Raw genomic sequence first — 13,691 nt, 5'->3', positions numbered from 1 at the left:
AAGAGAATGTTATGAAATAAGTAAATGACATTTCCAAAAAATAATAAACCATGTTGCTCAAACTTAACTAAGCTTGGTTTATTTTAAATTGATTGAAGTAAATCATACCTTAATTCGATTTAAAATTGAATAAAAAAATTTAATAAAACTTACCCGAAGTGGGTCGGTTTTTGGTTCGAAAAACTGACCCGTTTGCAAAAACGAGGGGTCGAACAGTGCCAGATTAGTTGCGGGTTGGACCCTAACCCCACCCGTGACCCGAGTTTAACAGCCCTAATTAGGGCCACCCATCTCGACAATAAATCAATTATAATTACTTTTGCTTGTATTTTTAAGCCACATTTTAATATGAGGATTATATAGGTAGACGCTCTTATTTTCCCTTACAATTCAAGATTATTTTTATTAGGTCCAAATTTATTTATAAGCAATACCTAAAATCTATTTGTACGGTTAGCAATTTTTTGACATAACAATAAGGAGGATGAGAGAGCAGAGAGAGAAATGTTAGATAATTTATAGAGTGAAGGCCATAAAGCCTTGCAATGGGTATGAGTGGGTATGGGTACATAGCTTATGACATTGTGGGTGGGTACTTAACATCGGAAGATAAATCTATTTACATTGATAGTCACCGTATATCCTATATTATTGCAATCCTTACTAAGTGGTGTGTAGCACTTAACCACGCTGCGATTACGGTAAATTCTGACATGCGGCTTGAAAGTTTACAATCAGAGCAAAGTGTAACAAGCCTCAAGACCATTAGTTAGTGGCATACTGCATTCAAAAAGCATGGAAAGTGGGTGGGTATAGATGGGTACGACATCCCGAAAATCACCATGGGTGGGCGAAGCCCGTTAGAGTAAAGCATGGGTACCCAATGGGTAGGGCTGCAATTGAAACAAGCGTTCGACGAGCTACCGTTGCTCGGTTCGATTAAAGCTCGTTTGTGATTGTTTAATTAAATAAACAAACAAACTTGAACAATATTTTAAATACTCGATCATTGATAAGCAAGCTGATAAGCAAGGCGAAATATCAGCTCATGCTTCCACTACTCTGCCGTAACAGAGTGCTTTTTCTGACTCTTTAATCCTCACCGTTTGTGTACAACTACCAAATCACAGCCGTTCACCTTTGGGATATCATGAGATTATATATTCCTGTAAAAGCAACACAGACGGGCAATGAAGCTGAACTTTTCACTGTTCATTCCTTTGTTTTCTTCTATGTTCTTCGTTGCTTTTCCTTCTCTGTTTCAGGTATGAAGATGGCCACTGGAAGAAGATTCAATATGGTATCAGAGCAGGTTTAGTACCTCACGGTTTTTTTTTCCGAAGTCGTCGTTGCTTTCTTTGTCATGGACAATCCTTCTCAGTCTTCCACTTCTTCTCAAACTTCCTCTCCGATCAAGATCGGCGATGTTCCCATTCCGCCTCAGTTGAAGTTTCTCATGACTAATGTCAAATCCGTTCTCAATATTCAGCTCACAGCTGAAAATTATACACTGTGGAAGACGCAAATCCTGAAGTTATTCACTGCAAACGGATTTGAGGGTTTTTTGGATGGTTCGGCTTCAAAACCACCAAAGCTCATTACCTCTGCTCATGTTCTTAAACCTAACCCTGAATATTATTCATGGTTACTTATTGATCAGAACTTAGCAGCTGTGTTATATTCTACCATCTCTACCACTTTTCTTCCTTATGTTCTATCTTTGGACTCATGTTGTCAAATCTGGCAAACCATTGAGCGTCGATTACAATCCACTAATCGCTCACGAATTCTTCAACTGAAGAATGAACTACATCATGTTTCTATGAAGGATAAAACAATGATGCAGTATTTGTCCGAAATTAAAGGCAAAGTCGACGCAATAGGTGCTTCTGGTTCACCTCTATCATCTGATGACATTATAATGTACACCCTTAATGGGTTACCTAGTGCTTATCAAGGTTTTAAGATTGCTATTAGAACGAATTTGAATCCAATCAGTTTGGATGATTTCTATGCTCTTCTCTGTAGCGAAGAGCTCAATATTGCTACTGAGTCTGTGCGAGAGGCGAGAGCTGTCTCTTGCATCTGAACCTCTACATGCATTCACAGCTCAACGTGGTAGAGCTCGAGGTCGTGGCTATCGCGGTCGTTATTCTTCTCGACCTCCCCGTGGACGGACCAATACTTCTCGCACCAACTCTTCTACTGCTCCATCTATCGAATGTCAAATTTGTGGAAAGTATGGCCATTCGGCCGTCAAGTGTTGGTACTGTGGAGATTTTAACTATCAATCTCCTGCTTATGTATATTCCGCTGAGCTATCACAGTCGTCTTCCGATTGGTTACTCGATACAGGAGCAACAGCACATCTTACGGCTGATTCAAATCAGCTATACAATGTCATACCATATAAAGGTGCTCAACAGGTCATGGTCGGCAATGGTGATCTTCTACCGATAACTCATACTGGTCAAGGTTTATTACCTACTCCCAGCCGTAAGCTTCATCTTTCCTCTCTTCATCTTGTTTCTCACTTAACTAAAAATCTTATTTCTATCAACCGTCTTACAACGGATAATTCTTGTGCTTTTACATTTGATTCTCGTGGTTATCATATTCAGGACCTGACGAACAACCAAACTCTCCTTCACGGTCCTACTGTTCGAGGACTCTACCCAATCCAAACTAAGCAACATCATCCTCAAGTTGAGTCTGCCTGTTCAGCAATATGCTCCAATACTCAACTATGGCATAGACGTCTTGGTCAACCATCTCATCCCGTCCTTTAGCAGCTACCTAAATATTGTCGTTCGTTGTCTTTGTCCTTGTCGTCAAATAGTCAATGTAACACTTATAATATTTCTAAAAGTCACAAGTTACCATTTGCTTCTTCTTTATCTAGATCTACTCAAGTGTTAGACTTAATACATAGTGATGTATGTGGTCCTTCCCCCTTTCTATCTTTACATGGTTTTAAATATTATGTGTTGTTTATTGATGATTTTTCTCGTTTCACTTGGTTATATCCGTTAAAAGCGAAATCTGATGTACCTACTGTTTTTCTTCAGTTTAAACGTTTAGTTGAAAATCAATTCAATAAACGTATCAAATGCTTACGATCGGATGGAGGAGGAGAATATTCCTCTAAATCTTTTCAATCCTTTTTATCTCAATGTGGAATTCTTCATCAAATTACTTGTCCTTACACTCCCGAACAAAACGGTGTTGCGGAGCGAAAACACCGTCACATTCTTGAAACTACACGCACTTTACTTCTTGATTCCAAAATACCAAATCAGTTTTGGGTACATGCTGTTATTGCTGCAGTTTATTTGATTAATAGATTGCCACCTCTGTCCAAAAAAAACAAATCTCCATTCTATCTTCTCTATTCAAAACATCCAGATTACACTATGCTTAAAGTATTTGGATGCCTCTGTTATCCGTTCCTTCCATCAATTGCCTCCACCAAATTTCAACCCAAATCTTTACCTTGTGTGTTTATTGGCTATGTACCCAATGCAAAAGGATACTACTGTTTTAACATTGAATCAGCAAAAATATTTACTTCCCGTCATGTGAAGTTTGTTGAGACGGTCTATCCTTTTGCTCAAATGTCAACTACACAGCATCCAACTTCGTCTGCATTACCCTCTTATACACCTCCAGCTCTTCTTGTACCAAGTTTGTTCAACAATCTTCCTCTACAAACGTGTCTCTTCCCTCTTCAAGAGTTCTGTTGTCTGATTCCAATCATCACTCTCCTCCAAAATCATCTCAACATGATCTCCCTCTCTCCATACCGACCCTCAGTTCTTCTCCTCCCATCTCTTCTCTACCAAATATTGCATCACCCTCTGCCACAACCATACATTCTTCCGATCCACCACCAAATCTTTCCACTCATCCTATGATCACACGACTAAGGACTGGTAATTTAAAACCAAAACACATTATCAATATGAGTACTACTGTTGTTTCATCTGATCCAACTTGTTACACAGAAGCTGTAAAACAGCTAGCTTGGCGCCAAGCCATGTCCACTGAGTTTGCTGCTCTACAACAACAAGGAACGTGGACGTTAGTTCCACCTTCTCCAACTCAAAATGTGCTCGGATGTAAATGGATTTCCGAACTAAGTATAATTCAGATGGTTCAATTGCCAAGCATAAGGCTAGATTGGTTGCTCTCGGCTGCAACCAACAACACGGTTTGGATTATTCTCAAACGTTTAGTCCTGTAGCTAAACTTCCAACTATTCATGTTTTTCTTATAGCTGCTGCAACCTTTAAATGGAAAGTGCTTCAACTTGATATTTCGAATGCATTTCTTCATGGGACTCTCACCGACACAATCTTTATGTCTCAACCAACCGGTTTTAAAGACTCCTTGCATCCGGATTATGTTTGTCTTTTAAAAAAATCTTTATATGGACTGAAACAATCTCCAAGAAAATGGTTTGAGACTTTTTCTACATTCCTTATTACCTATGGGTTTCACCACAGTCAAGCCGACCCTTCTCTGTTACTTTACAATCATGATTCCATTGTCATTTATATTTTAGTATATGTCGATGACATATTACTAACTGGTAATGATGGTTCAAAGATTACCCATCTCTTATCTGCTCTGCACAACCAGTTTAATATGAAAAACCTTGGCTGCATTTCCTATTTTCTTGGTATGCAAGTTCTACATACTCCAACCGGTTTTCACTTATCCCAATCAAAGTATGCTGCAGATATTCTTCAAAAAGCTGGTATGGCTGATTGCAAGTCAATCTCTACTCCCATAGCTTCCAAAACTGCATTCATTGGTTCACCGCTTCTTCCACCTGCTCAAGCCGATTCCTTCAAACAACTCGTCGGATCTCTACAGTATTAACGTTAACTAGACCCGACATTGCCTATATAGTAAATAGGTTATGCCAGCATATGCATCAACCTCAAGAAGTTCATTTTCAACTTCTTAAACGTCTCTTACGCTACCTAAAAGGAACTCTTTCTTTCGGCTTACCACTGGTGTCAACTACACTTCGCCTACATGCTTTTTCTGACTCAGATTGGGCAGGTGATCCTATTGATAGAAAGTATACAACCGGTTATTGTGCATTTTTAGGCAGTAATCTGATTTCTTGGCAAGTTAAGAAACAAAAACTGTTGCAAGATCTTCTACAAAAGCCGAGTATCAAGCACTTGCAACAGCTGCAATGGATATAATTTGGCTTCAAAGATTATTGACTGAATTTGGTATCACTTCTTCCTCTCCTACCACTTTATTTTGTGACAACATCTCTTCCATTGCGCTTGCCAATAATCCAGTATTCCACGCACGAACAAAACATATAGAAATTGATTTTCATTTCGTTCGTGAATGCATTGCCAACAAACTGCTGCAAGTTACTCATATTCATACCACCGACCAGTTGGTTGATATATTTACAAAAGCATTGTCTTTACAACGTTTCCAGTCACTACGACACAAGCTAACTATTCTGGAGCCGAATACTAGCTTGAGGGGAGGTGATAAGCAAGCTGATAAGCAAGGCGAAATATCAACTCATGCTTCCACTACTCTGCCGTAACAGAGTGCTTTTTCTGACTCTTTAATCCTCACCGTTTGTGTACAACTACCCAATCTCAGCCGTTCAAGTTCGGGATATTATGGGATTATATATTCCTGTAAAAGCAACACAAACGGGCAATGCAAAAGAACTTTTCATTGTTCATTCTCTTGTTTTCTTCTCTGTTCTTCGCTGCATTTTCCTTCTCAGTTTCAGGTATGAAGATGATCACTGGAAGAAGATTCAACAAGATAGTGTGTGGATTAATTAATTTGTGCGGACGCTGAACGTGATCCAAATACCAATCAGAATGTGCCACGTCACCCCTTCGCTCAGTACTACGGCTCGGTATCGCTGACGTGACGCATTCTGATTGGTCTCCGGACGACATTCTACATCTGGTCTCCGCACAAAATAATGTCACATCACCCCTTCGCTGAGTACCACGGCTCGGTATTGCTGACATTGCGCATTTTGATTGTCTCCGGAAGACGTTATGCGTCCGGTCTCATAAGAGAATAATTTCACGTGTTCATGCGAGTTTCTCTAATTCTTTCATTTGATTAGTAAATGTAGGCTACCATGCTAAACTACTTGAAATAGTATGTTGTTTTCTTCTTCCTCTACTTTCTTATAGTCTTCATTCTCTTAACAATCAACCTCCATTTCCATTAGCAAACAATTGCAGTCACCCACCTTCCATCCCACAAACAATTTAGCATAATATTGAAGAGAAAAGAAGAACAAAGTATAACATTAACAACATAAAAGCAACTAACCATTCCAATATTGATTTACTTCCTGTATATCAACATCACCATCGCCCAAACAATCTACTTATGCCTGTGAGCAATATAATTCGCCAGACAAAGCAAAGGCGCGGCCTTTGTCGAATCAAACCCCTCAAGCTGCAACCTTGCATCCCGAAGCAACTCTTCCGCAAGCTCCCTCGATCTCTTCAAACCCACCAGCTTCGGATACGTCGTCTTGTCGCTTGCCAAATCCTTTCCGGCCGTCTTGCCCAATTCCTCCGACGACTTGGTCACATCAAGAATATCATCAACCACCTGAAACAACAACCCAATGCACCGCGCGTACCGTCTCAGCCTCTCAATCTCCTCCTCCAACCCGCCGCCGATTATCGCCCCTATAACTACCGCCGCCTCTAGCAACACCGCCGTCTTGTGAACGTGTATGAACTCGAGCCTCTCAAGGTTGACGAGTTCTTCCTCGAGCCCGGTTGACTCGAGGTCGACAACTTGCCCGGCGACGAGGCCTTCCACGCCGGTGCAACGAGCGAGCTCTGCAACGGCGCGGACGAGCAGAGCAGGGGGTATGGCGTGGGAAGCGTGAGCCAGGTGGCGGAAGGCTAAGGCGAGGAGGGCATCGCCGGCGAGGATGGCGATGGGTTCGCCGAAGACGAGGTGGGAGGTCGGCTGCCCGCGGCGGAAATCGTCGTTGTCCATGCAGGGGAGGTCGTCGTGTATGAGCGACATGGTGTGGATCATTTCCACGGCACAGGCGGCGGGTAAAGCTAGGCTTTCGTCGCCGCCGACGAGCTCGCATGCGGCGATGCAGAGGGCTGGTCGGATGCGTTTGCCGCCGGCGAGGAGGGAGTAGCGCATGGCTTCGTGGATGCGGTCTGGGTACGCGAGGGGTACCGCCAGATCGAGGGCGCGGTTTACGACGGCGGCTTTTGAAAGCATATAGGACTTGAAGTCGAATTCCGGCGGGGCGGCAGGAATGGCGGCGGAGATTTCCGCTGCTGGTTGAACGGCGGAAGCAGTGGCGAGGGTGCGGCGGCGGAGGGTGGGGGAGGGAATTGAACGCGGCGGAGGGGTTCGGGAAGAGGGGAGAAGGGTTCTGGAACCGGCGGGGTTGAAATTGAATGAGAGCCGCGTGAAGGAGGCCATGAAATATGGGAGATTACCGACCTCGTTGATAATGTGGGACTAAATATTGTAGCAGGAAGAAGAATGAGATAATCGGCGGAGCTCTTGTTCTTCTACTCTACTCTTTAGTAATGAGAAGCGATCAAGCGACTATCAGAGAAGTGGGAGGAAGATAGAGGAAGCGGAATGTGAAGCTGTTTCAACTGAGCGTTTTATTTTGGACCATACAGCGGATTAATTTCTTATTTTATATGGGAGGATAAAGGACCAGTGCACGATGAAGGTGTGATGGGGTGATACGGAAAAAGGACGGCGTACAGCGAAATTGGAGGCAGCGAAATTTGACACGTAGTAATTCCTTGTGTTGAGCCGAGAGGAGAAGGACGGCCGACAAGCCGTGAAGGCAAGGATCGGACGGCGGGAAGGGGAAAGGCGGAAGAAGTTTCAGAAGATAAATTGGAAAAGCACATGCCACGATAGAACAACGATAATAACGATGGCTGATAATGGATTAATTATTCTACGTAGAAATTGATCGTAGTCTGAAGATTAATTAGAATGTGTCATATTACTCTTTTTGATGCCATGGCTTGATATCACTAATGTGACAGTCTCCAGATAACGTTCTGCATCCGATCTCCGCTCAAAATAATTTCTCCTGACAATAGAGGTGATGAGCAATAGAGGCAAACAATGGCAAGCAATTGCCATCAATGAAACACCCAAGTGGTGTAAATTAAAAAATTCCTAAATACATTGAAAATAGATTAGATGAAAATTTTCAAATAAAACACCATTTTGATTTTCATTTAGATTTTATTTGAGACAACTTTTTTACTATTTTCTAATAAAACTTTTTAGTACAATAAACTTTTTAAATAAAAATTTTTGTATTAAAAAATAGTAAGAAAATTATCCTAAATTTAATTTTCTTTAAGGCTTTATTCTGAACAACTTGTTTATTACTTTTTAAAATAATTTTAGTAAAAAAATTTTAATTAAAAAATTTTTATACAAACTAAAAAGCTAATTTAAAAAATAATAAAAAAATCATTCCAAATAAAACCTAAATCCAACACCAAATATTTCAAAACTTATATATTTAATTTACATTAATAATATTTACAATCAAATAGCCCCTAAGAAAATTTATTCATGAATATGATCTAAATTTTTAACCTAATAATTCACCATAGACTCAAAAATAGAAACAAATTTTATTTTTATAATCAAATTTAACCTAGAGAATTAAATATTCATCCTAAAGTATAAAATGGTATTAATCTATCATTTTGAAAATAAAACTAATCAATGCATTACGTCCAGAGATTTTTTTGATGATTATGGTTGGGATTAGTTTTTCTCTCCATCTAAAGGTTTCATTAATTGGATAATATGATTCATGGTTATCTTCCTTATCTGACCATCTACTTGTTTAGGATAAATATCTCATTCAAAGCCTTTTTGCAGCTTAAATATGTCTTGTTGGGATGATTTCCCTATTGGATATCCTGCCTGATTAAGGCTTCGTTTGGGACGGCTTTTTCATTGCTTTCTAAAACAGAGTTTTAGTACAAAAAAAAAAAAAATTGTATTAAAACTCCGTTTTAGAAAGCAATAAAAAAACCGTCCCAAACGAAACCTAAATCTATCTTTTTAGGATTATTTCACTTCGGGTATGTACTCACTAAATCCTGCTAAACTTGCCTGCTAAAATCTTGTGGATTATATTGATTGCCTCGGTTAAAACTAATTCGTGCAATTTATTTTTCAAGTTCATCATACATATTGGGGGTCTATTTATTAATTTTTGCATTAGTCATTCACTTTGCCTTCTTCATTTCCTTGTGGGATAATCTAAATCCTATATTTCTACACGATAGTGCATGATCACAAGTCAAGCCACACATTGTCACCTTGATTTGTCATGACAAGTCTTCGAAATATGTAAAATTTCTCGATCAGAATCTCATCTTGCGAAACGAATTACATCGTTGCATTCGGCTCATCGAAATGGATACATTTAGGGCTGCAAGTGAACCAAACTGAGCCGAACCTATGCATGTTCGAGTTCGAGCTCAATTCAAAGCTTGTCAAGCTCCTTTGATGGTAATTGAGCTCGAGCTCGTTTAAAATTACACTGTTCGAGTTTAATTCGTGAACAGGTTTAGAAATATGGACGAATGGGAGTTTAACTCCTAAAAAAGCACTTTATGAAACTTATCGTAATTTGATTGATTTATTGATTCCTTTTCTACATCCAGAGGAAGAGGACATGAATTTCAAGGAAAATGAAAATAGATGGAATCTATCCTTTTTTTTTCCTTTCAAGATAGATTCAATCATCAAAAACAAATGTTAAAGGATCCAACTACAAGAGAAAGAAAACTCTAGCAACTCATGTAACAAGTATATATAGAAAGAAAAGAGTATAAGATATACCGCAAGATATACAAACTTTATGTAAAATGAAGAAATTATTGCTCATTAAGAATAGCTTTCTTATTGTTTTGTGAAACTGTTGTTTAGTACAAAAATTTCTTTAAAACAAGTAAAAATTCTTAAGAAATTGATATTTGTAAGTACAAGTGAGAATTTTGAAACCATCAGGTGTCCATTTTATAAATTAATTTTACTAATATTTAGACACTGGTGAAAATCTTTAAGAAATCGATATTTGTAATTACAAGTGAAAATTTTAGGACCGTCACGTGTCCATGTTATAAATTGATTTTACTAATATTTTTTAAATAAAATAACTTATGTTATTGATATTTTTTATAATTTTTAATGCCCCAAAAGAATTTATATGAATTTTATATTGACAATTGATTAAATTATATAGTTAAATAGTATTATATTATTATTTTATTCCTAAATATCTAAATCCATTGTATTAATTTATTAAATTCATTTTATTTAGAAAATATTGATGAAATCGATTTACAAAATAAACACATGACAGTTTTGAAATCCTCACTTATACCGACATGTATCAATTTCTTAAGGATTTTTAATAGTGACAAAAAATTATGAACAAAAATCATATAATTAAAATACTACAATATCAATACTATGACGAAGACAGTTTGTGATTTGAACTTATAATAAATCATATGGAAAAAATTTATTTGTCTGGATCAAAATAAGGACTATTGCATAAGATATAAGGCAAGATACTAATGAAACACCTCCAAGGAAAGGAAGTGATATCAGCGAATCTCCCATCATTTCTTTTGGCCTCCCATGAATCAGATAAATATTGAAGCCAGTTTAACTGGGATTGTGGAGGCCAATCTATCAAGAACATAAACTCCAGAAAAAAAAAACAAATGAATTTCACCAATAACATGTAGAATGGAAATAGAGGCAAATCCACCACTAACAGAATGAATTTCTAGTGGAATTCTAGAGATAAAATAAGATATGAAGCATGTAGGAAATAAAACTAGCAGAAATAGGAATCATTTTGATTTTCCAATTGTAAATATTATATTTACTAGACATGGAAAATACTAAAAAAAATTACGTACATTAACCAGATAAAAGCTTCATAATACAAATCACCAACAAATTAAAAAGACAAGTACAGAAATCAGGTTCATAAAGCATGTACAAACTGCTGAAGAAAGCTTTGGAGAAATTGAAAAATGAGGGATGAATGGAACAGATTGATGTGTATAGAAAGCTACTAATGAAACGCCTCCATGGATAGTAAGGAAGGCGCTATCAGCGAAGCTCCGATCATTGTTTTTGGCTATCTATGAATCAGATAAGCACTTTAATTACTTTATCTGGGATTATGATGGCCATCTTTTAGAAGTAAGATTCTACCTAGGAAAGATATTTTTCAACAAGTAAGATTCTACTTTCTTTTTGCACATATGAATAAGCTATTTTTAATACATGAGATTTGAAATAGTGATTGATCTAATAGAAAATAATCTCTACTACAATATTACAATGAATCACACACCAAGGCTTAGGTTGGTTGGTGGGCGAGCACGGTTGAGAACCCCCATCCTAGATTTCAAATCCCCTATACTATGGCCTCGCCTCTTCAGTGGGGCAAAGCAAGTGTGGGCCCGATGCCTGTGGGTGGCCTCGCTAAGTTCCGCCGCCAAACGCTCCCTTTGGAGTGGGACTGGGTAGATACCCCAATTCCAAAAAAAAATACAAATAAATCGCATTCTAATAAAGCAACAACATAAAAGTAACAGTTGAGCATTCAAGAATTTATTAAAAAAAAAACATGTTGTACAGAGAGCCTACTGATAAAAGGCTTCATAGGAAAATGTGGAAGGCACAAAACTTCAGTATTCTAGGAATTAGATATCATAAATAAGTTTATCTGGATAATGAAGACGGGCTTTTCAAGGTCATATTTCTCAAGAAAAAATAATATATAGGAGAAAGATACTTAAAACTGTGAATCTAACAAGCGTTTACATATGAGGAATAAAAGAAACAAAGGATCCCCCAAATTCAATATTGCAATGAACCAGCAACTGGATGATAAAATCACGAAATTGGGAATGACAAAAAAATAAAAAAAAGTAAATCACTAAATCCTACAAAGTATCTTCCTAAATTGCTAGCAAGCTCAACATACAAACAAATTTTACAGGTAATATATATGTAAATGCAACACTAATGAATTTAACATCAATTACAATTACTGTAAAAAGAAAAACTAATACAAGCAACAGCTAATGAAACATCTCCAAAGAAAACGGGTTGGAAATGTTTTATGAAGCAATAAGAGAAAATACCAACAAACATTTATGGCAACTAAAGGATCAGATAAACACTTTTAAGATCTTTTTACATGTAGTTGTTGATTCTATTTGGTTCAGTTTAGCAGGTAAGTCAATTTTTTCTCATAAAAGCAAATCACAGACAAAAAGGAAACAAAATGAAAACATCTACACTAATCAAGGTTTCAAGAAGGGCTGCAAAATCAGAAAAGAAAAGAAATTATGCAGGTTATACATTGTGATTAAGCTCAGAACTATATGTTTTATTAGAAATCCCAAAATATAACTTCTGTGCACAAATTTCCTCAATTTTTTGTAGGGTACAAAAAAAAAAGAAATGCAGAGCTAACAAGAAGATCACTCGCTAATATTTGTGCTGGATTTAGTTTATTTATGCAAGGTTATTGCAAACAAAACTTCAGTTTTGATACCAGAGGGCACAGAACTACTAATTTTGGGGTTTGTTCTGTGCAAAACAAGGAATAATAAAGATTTCACGGTTACATAGAGTGCTTCTTCAACTAGAAACCATGGTGTTTCAATATGGAAAGATCTTTAAATGAAGAAGCCATTACAAAATCATAAAAAATAACTAAACTTTCATCTTTTATTGCCTTGTCTCGAAGGCTAAACCAAAACACAAACGTCTCCAGAGTCAAAAATAATAATCGAGCTTCCCTCCGCCTCTTTACCATCAACACTAAAGCCCTGCTCCTTAAATATATTGGGAAGGAAACGGAAGAGTTCGCGTACCTGGTGTGGGAAGGCCCTTCCTTCCTGGAAAAAATTACCCCCAAATCACATTTTTTTACATCATAAAAGCATACAAGTGGGAAATTAAGCACTCGAGGGAGGTGGATTACCTCATGGCATATCTCCGACCATCCCTCCAGTTTAGATCAAGAGGATGCGGGCCAAAATTGTTCCATTCCCTCTAAGTCAGACATGAAAAGTGACTCCGCGGCGTGCTAAAGTAGAGCTAAAGCGAGAGTTGGAACCTCTAAAGATGCGAACTTGGAATCGATTCGAACAGATGATAGATTCCGGAATATAAACAAGATAAAGGGCAGATCTTTCCTCTCGTTTGCTTCATGCGCTAGTTCATGGCGTTTTAGGGTTTTACGATTGGGCGAACTGTGCTGCCAGAACTGTGAAGTGGAAGCTTTTATACCACTCCTCATGTACAGAACAGGCTTACAATCAAGCAGGAGAAATTATACGCCAGCATTTCTAATTTAAATTTAGGGGAATTTCCGAAATTATAGATATATATATATATATCACTCAAATATATTTTATTTTTGTATTTAACACAAAAATATGGGCATATCTTATATAATAGCACGCTAATTTAAGATATGAAATTTTACTTTTAAAATTTTTTTTATTAATATTCTTTAAAAATTTTCATATAATTCTAGAATAATTATTTATTTTATTTTTTATCTTTAGTCTATTCATTTTAAAGTCCAAAACCAA

The 13,691-nt window shown here is 37.6% G+C and overlaps 1 protein-coding gene, 1 long non-coding RNA gene and 2 other non-coding genes across 4 annotated transcripts; all 4 read right to left on the bottom strand.

The window, feature by feature from the left end:
* Positions 1-6,265: 6,265 nt before the first annotated feature.
* On the bottom strand, positions 6,266-7,949 carry LOC110105885 (geranylgeranyl pyrophosphate synthase 7, chloroplastic). The gene has a single exon (XM_020835564.2). It carries the CDS (start codon positions 7,474-7,476, stop codon positions 6,397-6,399), a length of 1,080 nt encoding a protein of 359 aa, XP_020691223.1. The 5' UTR covers positions 7,477-7,949; the 3' UTR covers positions 6,266-6,396.
* A 2,668-nt stretch (positions 7,950-10,617) lies between these two features.
* On the bottom strand, positions 10,618-10,739 carry LOC114580230. Its single transcript, XR_003701558.1, has one exon. It is a non-coding gene; the product is annotated as a small nucleolar RNA snoR83 (small nucleolar RNA).
* A 390-nt stretch (positions 10,740-11,129) lies between these two features.
* On the bottom strand, positions 11,130-11,256 carry LOC114580231. The gene has a single exon (XR_003701559.1). It is a non-coding gene; the product is annotated as a small nucleolar RNA snoR83 (small nucleolar RNA).
* Positions 11,257-12,454: 1,198 nt separating this feature from the next.
* LOC110105886 lies at positions 12,455-13,416 on the bottom strand. The gene is made up of 2 exons (XR_002304183.2): positions 13,076-13,416; positions 12,455-12,989 (listed from the first exon to the last, which is right to left on the bottom strand). It is a non-coding gene; the product is annotated as an uncharacterized LOC110105886 (long non-coding RNA).
* Positions 13,417-13,691: the final 275 nt, after the last annotated feature.

This window comes from Dendrobium catenatum, unplaced genomic scaffold (genome assembly GCF_001605985.2).
Source record: "Dendrobium catenatum unplaced genomic scaffold, ASM160598v2 fragScaff_scaffold_862, whole genome shotgun sequence".
Lineage (NCBI taxonomy): Eukaryota > Viridiplantae > Streptophyta > Magnoliopsida > Asparagales > Orchidaceae > Dendrobium > Dendrobium catenatum.
The sequence above is the reverse complement of the archived record's forward strand: the minus strand, read 5'-3'. Positions and strand labels throughout refer to the sequence as shown.